The sequence below is a fragment of the Gadus chalcogrammus genome, chromosome 12 (genome assembly GCF_026213295.1).
Source record: "Gadus chalcogrammus isolate NIFS_2021 chromosome 12, NIFS_Gcha_1.0, whole genome shotgun sequence".
NCBI classification, from domain to species: Eukaryota; Metazoa; Chordata; class Actinopteri; order Gadiformes; family Gadidae; genus Gadus; species Gadus chalcogrammus.
The window spans coordinates 24,236,141-24,258,107 of NC_079423.1; the positions used below are offsets into that span (position 1 = coordinate 24,236,141).

Here is a 21,967-nt window from a genome sequence, read left to right on the forward strand (position 1 = left end):
GAAAGAGATTATTTGATAGAGGGACAGCAAGCGAGAGATGGGCCAGGCGATAGAGAGAGAGAGAGGGTCTTCTCCATCTCCACATGCGTTAGAGGTTGAATGAAGCTGGAGGACAGAGCCAGTGGAAAGAACGTTACGCGGCTGCCGCTGCCGCAGCCGAGCGCAGAGGGCTCCTGCGGTGATGAGGAACTCATCCTGCATCCAGCTTATGCCATGTGACAAGTGTGTGACAAGGGAGGGGTTATCAGGTGCCAGAGGTGTGTGTGGCGGCGAGGAGCTGCTCCCTGCCAGAGACGCTCACATGCTTGCCCATCGCATGCGTAGCCATAAGCGTTTCTCTCTGGATGAGAGGAGGGCTGATGTTGGTTCTGTGTGTGTGTGTGTGTGTGTGTGTGTGTGTGTGTGGGGGGGGGGGGGTCGGTAGGGGCGTGCGAGAGTTGGTGTGTGGGTGTTAGTGTGTGTGTCCGTGTGTGTTTGTCCATGCATGTATGTATGTGCATCCGTGTGTGTGTGTGTGTGTGTGTCTGTGTGTGTGCGGAATGCGGATGTGTGTGTGTGTTTGTGTGTATGCATGTGTGTGTGTGTGTGTGTCTTAGGGTGCATGTGTGAGCATTTGTGTGTGGGCGTGTGTTCAGCGGGAGTTCAAATGGCAGTTTCATTCTCAATGTCGATGTCTTTGGATATTTCCAAAGACAAATGCCAACGGAATATGAAATAGTACAAGCTTGTCGGGTTTGCTTCTCGGCAGAATGTTGGACCGATTTCTCGTTTAATGAATTGAATCACAATGCAATATTTTCATTCGGTTTGTTTTATCATCACAGACATGGTTGTGAATAAACAGATGGAAGCCTGCTGAAACACAGCCAGCCCTTTGGAGTGTGTGTTTGCAATCGCACATGGAAGACACAGATATATTTGTCTTTCACTTTCCAAGACGACGCTTGTATGTACTGCCTCACTATTAATACCTCCTATCTCCTACCTCCACTCAATTCAAATTCAAATAATGAATTTGTCTGTCAGGAATTTAATCTGTGTGAAAGTGCAAACAGCAGAAAGGAAAGTAACGGACTGTGTGGGAGAATGTTAGTAGAACCGTGGGGTATTGTAATCATTATCTGGCATTATATGCTTTATGAATGAGATAATAGTTTGAAAAACACTGAGGGTTCTATCGTGATTCTCCTGAAGAGCCTCTTGCTTCTTAAATGATCATCAGAAGTTCTGTGCCAACAGTAAGTACTAACAATCCTTGTAAGGTAGAATTCTTCTGCTGAGGTTGAGACAACCTAATGGTTAGAAAGTGTTGAAAGGAATGGATAAGGAAGGCAAGGTTAAAGGATGAGGAAAATTGGGCGTAGCTAGCTTTGGCGGGACACTCTTGTCATGCACCCCTATCTGCTGATGGCTAAAGCTGTCAATCAAACGCACCTACACTGATAGCCAGTCAATTTAAGACCTTCCATCACAAACACTCACTCTGCGGAGTTAAGTGTGCCGAGCTGAATTTCGCCCACCATCACCCCAGCCTCCACCTGCCTTAGTTGTGCTCTGTATTGTATGTAACCAATGGGGCTGCAGGGTATCTGATGTACCCCATGGGGGATTGTATAGTGCTCCCTGTTGTCAAATGTTGGTCTGCTGTTGGTATTATGTTTCTGACATCTGTATGTCATGCTGAAAAGCCTATGGCAGGAATAACTAGAAAAGCGTGGAACCACACCACCACACTTCAATTTATTACCATTTCATGGATCAAATTGTTAAATCTATGACGTGAGTGATTCCTGACACCTGCGAACTGGGTGAAAGGTTTGCCACCACTGTGTGGCAAACCATGTTGTGCCTGAAGACCACGAAAATAACGGTAAAAACTGAAGTTGGTGTATGGGTATTGTTTGATAACCACACTGGCTTGGAGGATGTGGGCAGAATCACAGAGCGAGACAACAAAACTGTTTGCCGAAGCTGAAAAGGCTGTTGTTCTACAGACCAGCTCGGCTTTTGTATTACTTTCTTAAAGTTCTAAATAAATGTTTTAAACTTCAGTCAGTGGTTTCCTGATTTCTTTCCTTGTGCGAGTTTAAGTGTTGTACTTTCAACAACGACTGCGGCATGAAGTGCGGCTTATACAACAGTAGAAATGTCCAGTATAAGGTGTTTATAAATGTCCATCAAAAGGTCAGCGTCTAGACAAAGTAAACAAGATGTCTGTGCCGTCCACAACTAGGCTAACATGTGTATAAAAGGTCACTGTTCAGTCAATGATAGAGACTCCCCAATTCATAAATGCACCCTTTACCAGTCTGCAAGGCTGACCACTACTGTTGTGGTGATACACATGGAAGTTATTAAGATGCTCAAAGGCACTTTGGGGCTTGTTGGTGTAGGAGCTTGGGGTCTGGAACCTTCCTTCTGTCGCACTGCTACCCCCAGAGCACACATGTCTCATTATGCAATGGCTAGGATCCCTGGCACTGTTTATGTTGTGAGCGAGATTTTTAGTCTGCTGTCAACTGCTCTGTGGCAACTCATGGCACAAAAGGGATAAGCAGCCGTCGTATTGCGTCAACACATTACCAGTTGCATCTGGTCTCCTGTTCGCCCTCCCTATTTTTTCCATTCTCTCTCTCTCTCTCTCTCTCTCTCTCTCTCTCTCTCTCTCTCTCTCTCTCTCTCTCTCTCTCTCTCTCTCTCTTCAAATACTATTTTCCCTTATGTTTATATGTGTGCTATCTATGCTGCACATTCACATGATTGTTTGTATTGGATCATGCATTTCTAGTTAATTGCTGCATATTGTTACATGAAGTGCCTTTGGGCCATACATTGCTTAGAATGTCTGGGCTAATTTTTTTTTACTTCGTCGTAATTTATGTACATTAAATTTATTTTAATTTCATTTTATGAGATTTATGCAGGCCTCACATATCACAATTAAAAATGCAAATCCAAGCCATTGAATATCAATTTTATGAATTATGTTTTTATTCCTTGTAGCCACATGATTGATGACGACATGGAAATGGAAATCCAATAGGTTATTTTAATTCAATTTAATTTGCATGGTTAGAAGGCTACATTCCTACGTCAGAGGGCCGACAACAATTTAAATCAATTTTACATTTTCTAGTTTTGCTTACAAAGTCATTCTAAGCCGCCTCTCTGCTCAAGTTTGAATACAAAACCCGACATCACATTTTCATTTTCAAAGACACAAGAGCTGCCAGTAAGATAGAGCAGTGTGTCTACTCTGTCCACACGCACGTTGAATGTAATTAGACCCGCTGACAGCCCTTTTTCGAGCAAAATGAAGGGGGCAGAGGTCGAAACGAACAGAAGCATTGAATGTAAGCTGAACATTTTAAAAACATGTTGTGGCATATGCAATAGCAAATTTCCAAATGATTTTGTTTTTGTCAAGTTAACGCTGCATGCAGGTGCTGCGGCAACAAAGCGCCCAAGCAGAGGTCACCACAACAGCCGATAATAAACTACTTAAAACTGCAATTTGCAAACAGTCTGAGACTCTAAAAGGCGTGAAAGGATTTTTTTTTTAAATAAAACAAATTAAAACGAGGGAGCTACGTGTTCCCTTGTTTATGCAACCACTCGCCAGGCTTAATAGGATTTCCGCTCATTACTCGCCTGATGTTGCTGAAACCCTACTGCTGCCACCACCCCCCCATCCCCACATCCCCTCCTCCGATAGATTCAGAACCTCAGCACAACGTTCTCTCCCTCCCTCTTGCCCCCTCCCTCCTTCCCTCCCCTCTTTTCCCCTCCCTCCCTGCCATCCTCCCACACATGGAAGATGATAAATGACAAAGAACATAAATTCTACGCCTCGATGGTGTCTCTCTCACTCCTTCTTTTATCCCCCTTCTTCCTGCTTCAACACTATCTCTCTCTGTCTCGCTCTCTCTCTCTTGCACTCTCTCATATCCGCCTCACATTCACATTTAAGAAGCTTGATTAATAAAGTTGACATGCTCACCCTCAAATGTACCTTTGAATTAAATCTAGCATGGAAACAAAGTATACGTGGATTGTCAAGCGTGTCTTTTTTTAAGTCCAAATCAAAAAGCTTTATTTTTTTGTAGCTGAAGAGCAGGCATGCAGTTCTGAGAAGGATCCTTGTCATTTTAGATTAGAAGTAATAGAGGGAGAGAGAGAGAGAGAGAGAGAGAGAGAGAGAGAGAGAGAGAGAGAGAGAGAGAGAGAGAGAGAGAGAGAGAGAGCTAACTGAAACAAAGTAAAGGCTTCTGCAACTTTGAAAAGAACAGCACTTCTGCAAATTGTCTGGCAAGGTCGTACAAACAAATGTAATTTTGTTTAGGATCCCGCTGAATGAGGCGTGAAGGACTTTATTCCCTCTTTTGCACAATTCTCTACAGGGAGGTCCTTGAAATAACTTTGAGCCTCCGTGCGTTTGTGCACAGTAGGTTATTTCAGTATCTGGGGTAACTCACTACAAAACACGGCATTGTGTACTCACTTTGTCTTGTTGATGAAAGGTGAACAGCACGTTACGTTTAGTTGTTTTTCTATAGCCTTCATAACGTTGTCCATTAGCAAAGTATTTTACATGATCTGCTTTTTGACTGATTACGAAATTTCCATAAAAACTAAATGATGGAGATAGTGAGGTCTTTCGCTGGGGGCTGATTTGTTTTTGTTTTTTTTGTTGGCCTGGTTTCATCCAATTAAATGGCAAACCTTTGGCAATAGTTTCTCAAGATACTCCAGATACTCAGATGTTCCTGAGAAACAGCCCATGAGTATCTGCTCCTGAGTTGTTGCTCGCAGAATGATTTATGTTGTAGTTGAAAGACTTACACACACAAACGTTAATTTGGCAAATGATGAGAAGTTGCAATGCTAGCTGTTCACTCCGCTGGCTTCTTACCTGAGATCAAAGGTGAAACGTGAACTAAATCAAACAGAGGAACTAATGTGCTGAAGTGAAAAATTTGACACCTCTTTAAGTCAAAAAAAGATGATCTGTTTGCCAGTTTGTCTTATATTTTCAACAGGATCCAAAATTCACTTTCTGATCATTTTCTTTTTACCTTTGTAAAAGTCTCAGTATTTTTTTTTAAGCTTCATCAAGGCATCCAGTTTCACCAGCCACATTACAAAGTAATTAACTGATGTTAAATAATGTATCGGCTACAAACAAATCAATTACGTCAACAGATGTGTGCAGATATCAGTTTGGACATGATACCACAGCAAAACAAACATGACCAAGGATAAGCCCCTTTATCAAAATGTTTTTTGTTGTATTTTGGTCTGCCTGGAGGTTTAACACAGAACAGCGATTCGTATTTATGATCCACCTTAATCTGGAACACAATGTCAAATGCTGTTATGTGTGTTTCATTTTCACTGCTATTTTTCATCTGTCTTTGTGATTATGGTCTCCCCTTTAGGAAAACTCATCCACATCCAAATCTATAATACCATCCACATTGTTGTTCCCATGCGGCAAGTCGCTTCCTGCTGTTTCCAGGGCCACTGGAGCCCATTCTCCTTGAAAAATGATCATGTAAACAATCAGGGGTCAATTGAAGGCTGGAATTGAAGGTTGTCAGGGAGATCCACCAGCAGTGCCGTGCACTTGCAGACGCCTCACCATTGTTGCCATGTTGCTCTTAGCAACGCGTTATGTTTACATCTACATGCAAATTATTGATTTGCCACTAGGTTCACTGGTGTTTCTGTGAGGTAGCAAAAATTGACTATTAGATGTCATAATTGTGGTGGTATTCTTGGAGGGTTTTGGAGCTGTGGGTTTGGCAGCATAGATTAATGCTGTAAGCAGAGAGCTTGCAAACACTTTAAAATAAGGGTACATTTACATTCTACAATTCTAAATAATGTTTAGTATTATATAATATAACCCTTTGCTAATGGAGTATAATAATAATAATTTCTGTACAACTGTGTTGTTATGAGATCCGGCAGAACATCCCTCATTTTAGGTGTAAGGTTCAGAATAACAACTTGTGAGTTGAATGATACAATATGTAAGGAATTATGTATAGAACGCCGGTCATTATCGGGAAAATAAGCGGAGGTGTCTTGCTTCGCCCTGAAGGGGCTTATTTCCGATAATGACCGGCGACGTTCTATATATAATCCCGCTTATAACGGCTACTTGCCAAAACGATAAAATAACTTCACACAGTGTGTCTTTTTACAATCAATTTGTTACCAGCATTCATAGTGTTAAACAGCAGAGAAATAGTCTGCCAAAGAAGTTGACGTCCCTTAGCAACCGAGTACGCTGGGGTTGATAAACTAGCAGACAACTTGCTGAGTGATACGAAAGACAGTAAAAAAAACACTTTCCTTGACAGCGGTCAATTATACTATACAGGCTTTGAAGGGCCCATGCAAGTGAACGGAGCATTCCACGGCATTGAGAAGAGTCGTGTAATAAATAAATATATTCTTCTGGGGTTTAAGCTGCACATTATTTGTTTTAACATACTTAATTCACATACACTATCTAGTTCAGTTGACATAGCTTTGGTTTCATGGTACATACTTGTATCTTTAATGGAGTTCACCTGTGCTGCTGCGATGGGAGGCATGTGGCCTTGGGTCAAAGTACCAGAGCCCCAGACCATCTGGGTTTAAACATAGCTTTGGCTGATTCATTTGAATAATTGCTTTATCATAGATAGATAGATAGATGTATACTTTATTAATCCCGGGGGAAATTCAAGTATCCAGTAGCAGCCGAAAACACACATAAAAACAGTGCAGATGGAGGTGCAAAAATACAGATATAAATAAATATAAATAAATAAATAAATAAAGTGTCCATTGTTGTTATTGTTGTTATCTATCTGTCCTCCCTGCCTTTACTGGGAGCTGTTGTACAGTCTGATGGCCAGGGGGACGAAAGAGTTTTTTAGTCTATTAGTGGAGCTGGACTGTTACTCATAGGGGGGCAGACTATTCTTTAAGAACAGTATCTTTAATAGTTTTAGTTAATAGGATAAATGCAATATACTAATAAAATAATAAGTAATAGATCAATATAACCTTAACTTATTTGAGCTATAAATGTGTTGATTATTGTTTGTGTTCCTCCTCCCTTATCATTTTACCAATTAAGTATATTGGTTAAACTATGGGACATGTCTCTATTGTAGAAGGTTACGATAGAGTTGCAGGTCTGGTTATGTTTTATGTTGAGCAGATTCATTCATGTATGTTATTTTGACCTCGGTTATGTTTTTGGTTATTGGTCTCCATCAACTGAGTTACATTTATTTGGGTCAAATAGAAATATAAAATATTGAAAATTGTATGCTCTCCTCGTTTTCCGGCTTCTGGCCCCTAGCAATATCTATTTTTAAGAATATCTTTGTTCAGAGATAGATTGCAACAATGCACCAATATTCAAAATATACATTAGGCCAATATAGCAGTATTGGTGTTTTTCTGTTTGTCTTTTATCTTTGCTTGTTTTATATTAAGGGAGAAATAGTGTTGTAACATTGCACCAATATTCATAATAAACATTATGCCAATATAGCAGTATTGGTATTTTTCTGTTTGTCTTTTATCTTTGCTTGTTTTCCGGTACTCTGTTGGTCTTTTTGAAGCAAAGTTAGCATCAAGCTTGGCTTTTCATGCTGTTCTGGATCAAGCACCCTTTTGCTGGAAGTATGCACATTCTCTTTGACATGCACACATGCACACACATACACACAGATACACGTGCATGAACTCACACGCACAGGCACAAATACACAAAGACTTGTTCATTGATTGAACAGCTTTAGCCCAACTTTATTTTTGCTGATCAAACTGTGAGCTTGCTGACAGATATGGATTGGAGTATGACACCATTGGCTTAGACCTAATTAAAGATCCGTTCACCACCTCAGCGCCTCATGCATACGGCTTTGAGTTTGAAGATAACAGGCTTCGTCTTATTTCCAGGGAATAAGTTCCATACCTCACAGCGACAAAGCCATGAAACACTGGGAGGTATGAAAAGAAGAAGATAAAGAAATAGATTCAATATACAAAATCAGTGGGGAACCAGAGACTATGTACACACAACAAAAATAATACACCTAGCTTACAATGTATTTCTTTCCATCATCTGGCTATTTGTCGTTTGCTAGGTGAGGGGGATGGGGGGGCTGGGGGGGCTGGGGGGAGGGGTTGGGTTGGCGATAGGTGGTGCAACCTTTGTAAGGTTTTGAATAAGCCCCAAAGAATGAGCTCTAGTCACTCAGCCGAAGCTGTCCAGCGGCCCTGCACCTATATCCAGTGTTGGCTCCGCGACATGAGCGCTTCCACTGGGCCGTGTCAGTGTGTTATCTGCTACGCTGACTTCGAGATTTGTTATGTGCGCCAGCGCTCTGACACCAAGGGGCTGGCTACCGTGGGGGGGGGGGGGGGGTGGGGGGGGAGGGGGGGGAAGAGGAGGAGTGGTGGTAGGGGGGTTTGATGGACAACCAGCGGGGGTCTCTTACTCGCATGCGTTATTTTATCTCCTCTCCATCGTCCTCCTCCTCCGCAGTTAGGAGGAGCCGAAACCTTGACCGCACTCCCCACATACACCCCCCCCCCCCCCTCCCACTCACCACCAGCACCACCCCTAGCTCCGTCCCACCAACCCCCACCGCGCTACCCCTGGCACTGTGGCGCTAAGCTTTACAGATGGAGGATCAAACCGTTGGGATTTCTCCAACACTGTGTACATGTTTACGTCTTTGCGTGTGTGAGCGTACGTGTGTGAGCGTACGTGTGTGAGCGTACGTGTGTGAGCGTACGTGTGTGAGCGTACGTGTGTGAGCGTGCGTGTGTGAGTGGACGTGTGAGTGTGTTTGTGTGTGTGAGTGTGTTTGTGTGTGTGTACCTGTTTGTTCATTGGTGCGTGTCTCTTGGGCGTGAACTACGAAGTTTGTCTGCATCCATAAACAAAGTGTGTGTTTACGTATGTGTGTGTTTGTGTGTGTGTCTGTGTGGCCCAATTTACCTGCAGCAGCATCCATTCAATGTCCATCAGTGAGCAATAGCAGTGAATGGCCCCTGTGTGTGTGTGTGTGTGTGTGTGTGTGTGTGTGTGTGTGTGTGTGTGTGTGTGTGTGTGTGTGTGTGTGTGTGTGTGTGTGTGTGTGTGTGTGTGTCTCTCTCTCTCTCTCTCTCTCTCTCTCTCTCTCTCTCTCTCTCTCTCTCTCTCTCTCTCCCTCTCTCTCTCTCGCCCTGCTTCCTTGCTCAACCGGCCCCTGTGGACAGAGAGAAGCACTAATGGTCACTCATTATAGCGAAAAGCTGAGATAAAACGGGCCCTAATGAGTTGTTTTCTGTTTTGTATTTTTCTTGAGGGCTGACTTGTGGATTGGTGGGTAAATTGATTGGCAGTGAGCCTGGCCCCATGGGGAGGTCTCTGGGATATTCTGGGATACAACAAAGTTAGTGTTGCAGCAAAGGGCATCTTTGTTTGGTTAGCCATGTGTGTGTGTGTGGGGGGGGGGGGTTGTGTGTATGTGTGTGTGTGTGGGGGGGGTTGTGTGTGTGTGTGTGTGTGTGTGTGTGTGTGTGTGTGTGTGTGTGTGTGTGTGTGTGTGTGCGTGCGTGTGTGTGTGTGTGTGAGTTTGTGTGTGTGTGTGTGTGTGTGTGTGTGTGTGTGTGTGTGTGTGTGTGTGTGTGTGTGTGTGTGTGTGTGTGTGTGTGTGTGTGTGTGTGTGTGTGTGTGTGTGTGTGTGTGTGTGAGTGTGTGTTTGTGAGTGTGTGCTCGCAAAGGAACATTGGTCAATGGGTCTTTGAGTTGGGGGGTGTGTTTTTGCATGCCCTACGAGTTTCTACATATATATCAGATTGTGACAAAAGCAGAATCCACCATTTTGAATGTAAAATGGAGGAAATATAAAGTGTCAGATTGTCATTTTTGGGGCATTTTCTTTAAGTAGACTTCTGCTTTTCGTGAGACACGTGACGTGCTGAGAATGAGCACAGATTTGGAATTTCAATCAGTGAAAAAAACAATAATCGTCAAGGCCAATCTTCCCGACACCTCCTCACCGCCTACGGTGTAAAGGTCTCAATCTCCTCCGCTCCCTGCGTCCCTGTCTCGGAAACCCTGTGCCTCAGCAGCTGTTCCGTGAATAGGGGCTAATCTATGCATCGGCAAGCGACCTCGCTCCCCGGGTGGAGAGTAAGATAAAGATGGCTCGCACACTCCGAGGCCAGGCTGAATATCAAACAGTATCCCCCCCCCCCACACACACTCTTACACTTCCGCTTCCCCCCCCCCCCCTCTCTCGGAGACTCGGAGGAGCTCCCTGGCTCCATCCAATGATTACGACCCCTCGGCTGACCGCCGTCCCTCAGAAAGTGATTGGTGATGAGGGGAGATTTTGCTGTTATTTAAAACCAGCAGGGAAAACTATGTTTTTCACAGGGAAGGAAGAACACATACACACACACACACACACACACACACACACACACACACACACACACACACACACACACACACACACACACACACACACACACACACACACACAGACACACACACACACACACACAAACACATCAAAACCAAGTGTTCCGCATGTACCGGAGGTTGGAACAGCGTGGTGTTATTATTTCTGAAGAAAGGTCTGCACGCGTCACCCCGAGGTCGTGCTTTGCATCATATATTACGGCCTGTTTGGAACCAATCTAAATGTAAGGCTCCTGTGGCGATCGCAAGCTGTACCACTCTATAAAAATGGCCACAGTAGGCCACCCCACTGCCTTTCCCCTCTCAACAGGCGGCTAACAAGGAGAAGTACTAGAGATTTATGTTGTGGGTGTTTTCCTTGATGTGTGTTTGCTCTATTGAACATACCTGCGAACGTCCCTGCCCAGATTCGACCATGATCGAGAGAGGGGGTCTCCTAATGGACCCCCCCCCACCCCCATGCTTGTTATTGTTTGTTTGTCTTCGCCTTGATGTGTGAATTGTGTGCGTATGCATGCGTGTGTGTTATTGTATGCATTCATGTTTGTGTGTGTGTGTGTGTGTGCCCTTGCAGGGAGTTTGGTCGCTGGAAGGTGAACAGTTTAGCCTTGGAGAGACAGGAGAATAATGGGCTCCCCCTACCTCTGGACCCCGAGTTCCTGCACACTATCAGGCAGCTGGGCAGGAGACCCAGCCTTGGCTCCATCACCGACGCCATCATCAGGAAGTACGGGACGCACTTCCTGCTCTCCGCCACCTTGGGAGGTAAATCACAGGGATAGTGGAGAGCAGCATCTGTGAACACATATATATATATATATATAAACTCATATACCGTTATTGATTTCATTACAATTAAATAACAATGTATTTTCTGTTCATTTTATATAAATAATTGTTCTTACTTCACCTAACTATTATTATATTTTGAATTATTGTTTTTTCATAATTGATTGTCTAAGCACAGTCAAAGGAGAGGGCAAAGTAAGCACTGCCTGCATATGAATATGTGTGATATGGACAAATAGCACTTGAACTCCCAATATACTGAATTTATTACAGTCATAAAAATAACATTTTATTTCCACTTCATTTTATATAAACTACTTTTCCTATTTACTAGTTTATTCTTATCCTTAGAATCATTGTTTTTTCATAATTTATTTTCTAAGCACAGTCAAACGAGTCAGGCAAAGTGAACAACTGCCAGTTGCACATATGATAATGTGCGATATGTGACAAATAACACTTGAACTTAGTTAGTGTAAACGATGTAGGCGGTGAGAATTACTGTTTGTGTGACTTGTGTAACATGTGTAACTTGTTTGAGTGCTTTGATTTGTTTTTGCTGTTTGTGTGTGTGTGTGTGTGTGTGTGTGTGTGTGTGTGTGTGTGTGTGTGTGTGTGTGTGTGTGTGTGTGTGTGTGTGTGTGTGTGTGTGTGTGTGTGTGTGTGTGTGTGTGTGTGTGTGTGTGTGTGTGTGTGTGTGCGTGCGTGTGTGTGTGTGTGATACCCAAACATTGTATTAAGTTCTTTGTCATGTTCAATCACTTCCCCTGGATCACAATGACCTTTCGTCAACAATTATGGAGCGATTATCTTATTTAATTGTGTGTCTTGATTTATTAGCTTGTTTGTTTATTTGTGATTGTTGTTGAATAAATCCAACCAGTAAGGGTTAGGCTGCAATTGAAAGGAAATGCAGTCCAACCCTGTAGTGCAGTTCAGGTTTAATCTTTACCCTTCATCCCGTTTATGGATTACGTTGCCCAGCAAGTGGATGTATGTTGTTAGAGAGAGAAAACAGTAGCCTAAGTAGATTTTGTACCCCATCTTGTAATCTATGTGTGTGTGTGTGTGTGTGTGTGTGTGTGTGTGTGTGTGTGTGCGTGCATGCAGACGGGCGGGTCTGGGTCAGTGTGCGGGTGTTTGTGTGTGTGAATGTGTGTGTTTATGTATGTATGTACGTATAGGTCCATGCGTCGACGTGTCTGCGTTTTTACTCTGTTTTTGTACGTGGTTCAACATATGTACCGGACGCACGTGCGCCTGTCCACGTCTGTGTCTCCCGCAGGGGAAGAGTCGCTCATGATCTTCGTGGACAAGCGCAGGCTGAGCAAGACGGCGGAGGCGACTGAGGCCAACGGCACGGCGGTGACCCTGGAGGCCCTGCACCAGCTGGCCGCCTCCTACTTCATCGACAGAGAGAGCACCCTGCGCAAGCTGCACCACATCCAGATCGCCTCCACCGCCATCAAGGTAGAGTGAGGCGATGAGCCACCGGAGGTCGCGGGTTACAGTGTGCTAAGCACAGCTGTGGGGTGTTTTTATTGTTATTATAAAAACGGTTACCATGGACGGACTCCTTAATACGATTAAAAAAATAAGCACCCACGGCTGCATAAAGTACATAAAAAAATTGCATAATTCTTCTGCCAAGCATTGTTGTTCCTCAATGATGCAAAATGCCAAGCAACACAGGCTAGGATACTTTGAGATTGGCAGCACATTAAAATACAAAATATGAATTGTTATGCAGTTGCATGTGTGAATTTTACAACAGCTTCTAGACAATCAGAATCAAGGACCGAAAATATCCATTTTAGAAACGTGGATCAACATTGGCATTGTTTTGAAAAATAAATACTACTAACCCCATGCTCTACAAATAAAGTACGGTAGGTAAGATCCAAGACTCGGATGCCATTGTTGCATTTCACGCATCTGTGATTGACTGGCAAGGTGAGTTCCGCCAAACCAATCAGTGAATAGATTCCCTAAATTGGGCAGAAATTAGTCAGCAGCGGTTTAAAATCTAATTCGGCTGGTAAAGGCGCAGTAGCAGTCAACTAAAGAAGGAAATGACACAGAGCTTTTCACTCACTGATAGTGAGAGATGCCTATGCCATTTCCCCAAAATTCCACTCAAATAATCAATTTTAGATCACCTAATGCTAGCCCTGACTTTTATGTTGAGTTTTATCAAGTCAGGCCAGATAATTACTCTTTACCTGCTACAACTGAGGTGCACATTAGTCACACTATCAAGACCGGCTTCCCTAAATTCTGGTTAGTGTTTGAAAAATTTGATGAAAGATGAATAACAGAACCTTTAAGATTCAGAGTAGATGCCCAATGTTTTGTTCATCTATGAATTCATCACAATGATAGCTCCACTTTTAGACCAAAACTAATGGGCCAGCTATAATTCAAAAGGAGAAGAAAACAACATCCTGGAAAAATATTCCAGTTATACAGGTCTGCGTCAGCAACATTAAAACACATTACAACCTGATTTTAAGGGACATAACTGCAGCAAAAACACAGTGAATACAATGTGGAAAGTGCCAGCATTTTTTATAAACCAGGCACAATATCACCATAGATTTATCGATCCCAAATACTGCAGAGCTGAGTTGTAGCTACACCTTAAATCCCATCAAAATGCAAGTACAGAACACTAGAGGAACTGTTTCAATAGATTTTTTCAAATGCCGTTGTAGTTTAGGTTTTAATTCAAGACTGTCTGGCAATGCACAAATTATCTTATTCTAAAGATTTACTGGCTCGTTCCAGCGGCTTTCTATCTTATCTGAGCACACCAGCACATTAAAGTGACTTATTAAGTCACCGCTCAGATTTGTCCACAAACTTTGCAAATGTAAACACAATGCTCCGATTGAGTTATGGAGTCATATAAATAACTTGCATTCAGGTGATCATGAAGTTGTTAGCACTAGCCTTGAATATGGACAATGAATATCGTTCTTTGACAGGCTATCTTCAAGATTATTAGGTCTTGTTTGAACAAGTAAGTGTGCTGTTTGTACAAAGTAAACGTTCAAATGAAAGAAAAATGAATATCAATTATCTCATGGCCTCTAGGAACTTCCGTAGCTGAGAGGAGCATTTGCAGACGGCCGAGTCTTTGCAGAAAGCGACCTCAGATGAGAAGCGACCGTACCTTTCATGTCTTGCAATCGTCGGCTAAAAGCAAGGGCAGGGATTAAGACTGGCCCAGCACCATTTCTGAAACAGCTTCTGATGTAGTCCCGCTTGCAAACGACTAACCTCATCTGTAAGCCGACTTTTACCACCCCCCCACCTTTCACACACACACTGAGACACACACTTCTAAACACACAAACACACACACACACACACACACACACACACACACACACACACACACACACACACACACACACACACACACACACACAGACTCACACACACTGACACACACACACACACACACACACAGTCACACTACAGTGGCAGTAATAGTATCCTGTGCATATCAAAACATTCTTTTGATGTAAATATCATCCAGCATCTTTTGCTCGGCTCTACCTCGGAGCCGTGTTCATTCATCACTCTGTCTGTTGTTATCACAGAGAAATGAATTGAAGTGGATGAGTTTGCCCTTCGCACTGGAACAAAGTGTTCATTCCAAAGAGTTTTCCTTCTGGGGCTATTTGTTGTTTACTCCAGTGGCTACAAGGCTTGTGGTGTAAGAAAAATAAATACATAAAAAATAACCAGGGCTGGTGTGAACACAATATTGTAAAAAACCTTAGCAAGGGCACCGGGGCGTGCCGTAATGTTACGCCGCTGTAGGTTTTGCTGTGTGCTCTGATTTATATCCTTGCTGAAATTAGATGAGATGTAGGCCTTTATTACATACATCCCTGCATAAACAGTATGGCATGTGACCCATTATAGCTACCATCTAAGATACCAATGCAAATTAAATAATCGTGTTAGCACTGAGCACATAGTGTGATTATTATTATTATTGTTATTGATGAAATGCTCTATCAAACACATGTTTTGTAGGGCAGATTAGCACTATGAGGTAGATTTCAATCATTTCTAAATATCCATCCGAACGGATTATACACATATTCATAACTCTATGGTATTCTTACTCCATACTTATTTTCATGGCATCACCTGAAATTCAGTGCCCACACAATCATTATTTTTCGTATGCGCAATTATTTGGAAATGGTAATCCTTTTCTCTTTGATGTCATCATTTAATTTGCATTTGCAAGACAATGGTTCATGTGTTCTCGTTGATTTTAATGAGCTAGAGAAGCAAAGTTAATTTTAATAAATGGGTACATCTTCACATTACCATTAGTCTGAATAACACACAGCGATATGTATTCCCGCAACTCCAAAGTCGCTGTTTGACTACTCAGTATTCACTGGGCCACCAAGCCCATTTTGATTTATGTTCTTTCATTTGAATGAGCTCTTCCCATCATTTGCCAATCGAAGAGAATAAGTAAACACTTTGACATTGTGGTTTTGTGCTGCGTGGTACATGCAGAATGTAAATGCTTGGGACTGGGGATGAATATCAGGAGAATATCCAGCCAGCCCCTTCATTATCTTCGTCTCATATCAGAGGAGAACACTTCTCTGGCTGCGTCCCAGCATCACCACCAGATAGATCATCATCCTCCCTCTTCAGAGGCTGACCACCATGAACTTTAAATTATCTTTGTCACTGCAAAGACGTGAAGTCATTACCACAAGCAAAACCGGATAAAAAAAACAAATCCAGAGAAAATTGGATAGATCCGAGTCCATTTCCGTCATAGTGTGCACAGAGAACGAACTCGCTGTTTTTGATCCTCTGCACACTTTTTATATCAAGCCATCCCCAAAGCCGCCCTGCCACTGCTAAACAGGCCATGTGACATTGAAGCCGTATATATATACCCTCAAGTGAATTGGCACACGGTTGCCTTGGCAGCCAGTGCTAGGCCAAAGTGCTGGTTACCACCCCTGTGATTGAGATGAGCAAAGTGAGGTGCAATTGTTTGCGAGGCTGTTTCAGGTGACAGATGTAAAATATTCACAGCCTCAGCAGGCTTTCATTCAGAACATGGATGGGGGGCAGGGGGGTACTTTTTAACTTCAGCATGATGAAGATAGATGGCAGAAACAAAGCTGACTTTAAAAGGCTGCCACTGCTTCTGCTGCTTCTGCTTTTTTTTCTCTGGAGAAAACATATTTTAAATGGCGGTAATGTCTTCCCTGAAGGTGGGAGAGGACAAAGCATAGATGCCCTGGATGGAAATCAAAAGTATCTAAGAGATGGAGAAAAAAAGAACAAATGAAAAAAAAAAAGAGAAGTGCGGTTATGGTTGCACTACCACATGATGAATCACCCATACCATTTCAATAATTTCCTCGGTAAGAGCTTGATCCGTTCGTCATTTGCCATTTCGGGTCCTTTTATGAATAAAAGGCGTCGCGTGCGCTAATGAACAGCCAGACGCCCGCGAAGAGGAGGACAGACCTGGCGGCAGTCATTATGTAGCCCTTTAGCCCAGGAGTAAGAGAGAGGCCAGGGCTGGAGTCTAGAAACGCTGCATCAATCAGGGTGTCTACGGCTGATTTACAGCCCAGGCCCCTGGTCCGTACTGAAGATTCATTATAAAGCCCAGAGACTGGAGAGGGATCTAATAGACAGGGAGGAGAAGAAAGGAAAAAAAGGGAATAGGAATGATGCTTCGACCCAATTTGAAAGCGAGAGGATTTTTTTATCAAGCTTTTTCGGTGCGGTCATGCAGCATTCGGATGAATTTTGCACCCCCTCCCCCCCCTCCAACTATATAAGAGAAAATGCGACACAAAGGACTTTGCTTTTGAAATCAGATAGTGCCCGATAAAGTATAGGAGAGGTGGACGAGCGAAGGTAGCAATGGTTTCGATGGCAGGATAAAATAAATAAATACGTATATTACGACAACAAAGCGGCCCTTTCCTCCTTTATCGCTCGTGTCGGGATGAATTATTCATTCTCGGTCCGATTCTTTAACGTCTTCATTATTCTGCGGGGAAGGGAAGGCTTCAAATCTCCCTTCTTTTTTTTCAGACTTTTCCTTTAGTCTTTTCTGACTTTCCATTTCTTACTGTTACTTTTACCTATAGAATGTCTGCTCACCACGAAAGGAAAGAAACGCAAGCTAAAAAGCATTGGACATCATTTGACTCGTCTTTGACCCCCCCCCCCGACGCCATGTGAACATGTGAGCCACATGGCCGCTTGAATCCTGAAGGCTGGAGTCGTCTTTCTTTTTCGAAAGTCTTCTTCTTCATTAGGAATTAAATCTATCGCTGTTTGGATATCCCCCTGACCCAAATCCTGTGCAAAGAAAACAGCAAACATCAGGGGAACCACAAGTTTGGTCCAAAGCACTAAACTGTCTTCCTTGCTCCGGTTAGGAGTTGCTTTTTTTTCCCTCCAAATAGCACAAGGCTTATTTTTCCTTTTTCGCAGCAGCCACTCAGTTAACCGTAGTGAGACATACTGTAGTAAATCCCACTTTGCCCCATCATAAAGCTTCCCTGCTGGGGATGGGACCGGATTTTGCCCTGTATTAGGGTAGGGGGGGATGAAATATAATCTCATTTTGATCGTATTTTATTCCTTTTTTTGTTTGTCTTTTTCTTCAGCGTTTCATTCGTTCCTTGACAAGCTTATCTCTCTCGGTTTGCCATCAGCGTTTAAGCCGGTGCAACAAAGTGGTTTCAAAACATGCGGCAAAATCCCCAAAGAGCGTATAAACAAGCGGAAACATATCTTGGATGCAAATGTGGATATGTGTGTTCCGCCGTGCCGAGGTGATTAAGAGAAACCGGCCTTGGGTGAATGTGTACTTCTAAAATGAGCCAACAGATCAACCGCATGAAATATTAATGTTGTCCCTCAAACCTTCTTATCGTCTCGTTCATCAGGCTGAATCAGACACATTTCCAAAGCCCTTTAATAGAATGACACATGCATACTGAGGCTTATTCAATTCTTTAAATTATTCATAGGTGAAAGCAAAGGTGATTCCTTTCCGATGCTACTAGCTTGCCAATGGAAGACATAATCTCACTATGAAGTTTTTTTCCTGAACAACATTGTTTTTTAGGTATATATGTTTATTTTCAAACCTAAATTCACAACGTCGGGTTAGAGGTCGTTATATTTATAGGGGACTGGTGTTTGTCTTTTCGGACACTGGGCATCAGTTAATGAAAATACAGCATGCTTTACACATACACACTTACAAAATAATACTGTGGAAATGGATGGCAGTTTACACCATAACACTTTGAGCTATAGGAGCCCAAAAACTGCTTATTCTTGGCCAGTCTTTAAGTGTAATTAGTGCTCCCATTAAATGCAGCTGTTGTAAATTCCCGTGCACAGTCAGCAGAAAACACCTCTCGGATAACGGTGTATTATTACAACGAAAGCACTAAACACTTTCAGCACAATACTTCAAGTTTGTTTAAATATCCAATTTCACAATTATCGTTGACATTGCTTTATTGTGCAAAATAATACCTGCTGATATTTTGAACATACTTAAAAGTATTAGAAGCTAAACAAGCAAATGTTTTTATTGAATATTTTGAATGGAGGAGACAATGTGTGCGCACATGCTCTACTCCACTGGGTTTTTACGCAGATGGTCTCGTTGCTCTGCGTAGAGAAAGGCATCTTTAGATTTGCATTCGGTCAATTTTCCCTTTAAATTGGACATCTGTCTATGTTGGAAATCAATCTGCAGTTCCCTGTGGAGACCTCACAGATTTAAATTAATTGTGTTGACACATTATAATAAACAGAACACAGATGCCAGCATTGGATCTTTGTCCGTCTTTCTCTAGCTCATCTTTCTCTCTCTCTCGCTCTCGCACATCGCCTACCAGAAAATTATTAGTACATTAATACAAAACAGGAGTATTCATTGACACAGAAAAATATAATACAATTTCTTACAAAATCTATATTGAACATGTGTTCTGTCTTTTGAATACTTTAAAGACTTTTTCACAAGTTTTTTAGAAACCTTTATTTTTCAAATATTCCATTGCTCTTATTTGACTACTTTGTCCCGGTTTCCCCGCAAAGCCAAGTGATGGATTAAAAAACTGAAGAGGCACCTGGTCTTCACACGAGCAATGGTTTCTGTGTTGCCTGCACACCATGGGCCCTATCTTGCATCCGGCGCAAGTGACTTAGTCACTGGCGCATGTGTCGTTGCTAGTTTATAACTGGCGCAGAGCGTTCATTTCCCCCCAGCGCCACTCGCCGGTAAATTAGGGATTGATCATGCGCCCCAAGGGGCGGTTCGGCGGAAGGAGGAGGCGTGTTCTGGCGCAAACGGTATTTTGCCGTCTCTGAATACCATTGCGCTACTGACCAGGAAATACCTGGTTTAACCCTCATAGGGTGTTCATTTTTTTGTTACACAGGAGGTGCTGCTGGGTCTGGTGGACCCATTGCATTTTAGGCCTTTTAATTCAACATAATCTAACCTTTTTTTTTTTAAATACTCACCAAATGGTTACTTCAACCCAATTGCAAGTAATATAAACAACACATATGTTAAATTTGTTCCCTTTACCTTTGTTAAATCACATTTATGAATAGAGGTGCCACTCGTTTTTGTTTATTTTCGTATTAGCATGTAATAAAATAAGGAAATGCATCATAAAACAGGCATAACTGGGAAATTATCAACATCATTAGAAATTGAAACATACTCAATAACATCTGTCTGAACAACACATTAAAGCCTTTGAACACAGCCATTATACGTATATCAGTCTATACCACACATGAGGGGCAGAGTCTCACTGTGTGTGTATTGCATATGTATTTTTTGCACTGGTTGCATGTATATTGTGTTTTATATTATTATGTATTATGTATATTGTGTATTTGTCATTTACGTTTCGGAGCTGGCTGATGCTGATCCTCCTCTTCAAACTCAGTGTCAGACTCTGAATTTTCAGAAATGTTATCCTCACTTTCTGAAACTGTTTCCTCAGCATCACCATCAAAACCCTCTGTCTCTTCAAATATCAACTGTAAGGCAGTCTGAACAGAGAATAGCTTTGCCATCTTGATCAGTTGTGGTATTGAACCACGCTGACAGAGATTTTTTATAGTGTCAGATCCCCAAGCTTGGTTCCCGCAAGACAGAGGGTGAAATGTGTGGGAATATGGGTGTAGATAGTGTTGGGTGCTCCAATGTTGCAACCTTGTGCGGGAACAGTGGGTGCACACTGTGGGTGCTCACACCAAGGGCCCATTCACCTGCTTTACTCTCCACACACACACACACACACACACTCACACACACACACACACACACACACACACACACACACACACACACACACACACACACACACACACACACACACACACACACACACACACACACACACACACACACACACACACACAGAGGAGAAAGGGAAAATGAGGGTGCACAGAACCTATGATTTCCACACTTAAACTAGCTCCCTGTGTGTAATATAAATGTGATGGGGGGGTATACAGGGGGGGGTCCTTGAAAATGTTTTCTGATTTAGGTTCCTCACAGAAAATGAGCCAAAGCCAATGAATCTTATTCAAAAAAATTATTATTTGTATCACTTTTATAAAGCTAAAAACTGAAATCGGGTCCCACAGACCCGAACACCTTATGAGGGTTGAAGTCAGTGGCGCGTTGTTCAGATGCTATTTTAAGGGCGCATGCATACATGCGCATGCGATGCATACATGCGCATGCGATGCATACGGATTGCTTGTGCACCTCGCGCATACACTTTGCTTCTCTCATCTACCTAGCCGCACATTCTTGGTAAATTATTTGGGAAAGAACAGCTGATGCAGCGGTAATAAGTTGTACTTTTAAATCAATGCATCTGCAAACACCGTACAGCAAACCAGCAATATTTTCTTGACACAGACATCGTGTAGGCCTACATGCCCATAACTTTTAGGATTGATGAGTAGGCCTATTTGATCGTGAAAAACATTGTTTTACCGCGAGTGAGTGTTAAAAAGAATGAATGAATGCGGGCGCGCGTGTGTGCTCTGTTTAAACACACGCAAACTAAACACTGTCATCATCATCTCATCTTCGTTCGCTTATCCGGGGTCGGGTCGCGGGGGGAGCAGCTCAAGCAGGGGGCCCCAGACTTCCCTTTCCCGGGCCACATTGACCAGCTCTGACGGGGGGATCCCGAGGCGTTCCCAGGCCAGTGTTGAGATATAATCTCTCCACCTAGTCCTGGGTCTTCCCCGAGGTCTCCTCCCCACTGGACATGCCTGAAACACCTCCCAAGGAAGGCGCCCAGTGAGCATCGTTACCAGATGCCCGAACCACCTCAGCTGACTCCTTTCTAAGTAAAGGAGCAGCGGCTCTAATCCGAGTTCCTCACGGATGGCTGAGCTTCTCACCCTATCCCTAAGGGAGACGCCAGCCACCCTTCTGAGAAAACTCATCTCGGCTGCTTGTACCCGCAATCTCGTCCTTTCGGTCATCACCCAACCCTCATGACCATAGGTGAGGATAGGAACGAAGATCGTCCGGTAGATCGAGAGCTTTGCCTTGCGGCTCAGCTCTCTTTTCGTAACAACGGTGCGGTAAAGCGAACGCAA

The 21,967-nt window shown here is 43.0% G+C and overlaps 1 protein-coding gene across 1 annotated transcript in view; it reads left to right on the forward strand.

Moving 5' to 3' along the window:
- LOC130393004 (BMP/retinoic acid-inducible neural-specific protein 3-like) overlaps positions 1-21,967 on the forward strand; it is a 41,707-nt gene that overhangs the window by 6,668 nt on the left and 13,072 nt on the right. The window contains exons 3-4 of the mRNA XM_056603570.1: positions 11,064-11,254; positions 12,564-12,748. Of these exons, the coding sequence (XP_056459545.1) occupies positions 11,064-11,254; positions 12,564-12,748 (376 nt within the window). The remainder of the gene's footprint in view (positions 1-11,063; positions 11,255-12,563; positions 12,749-21,967) is intronic.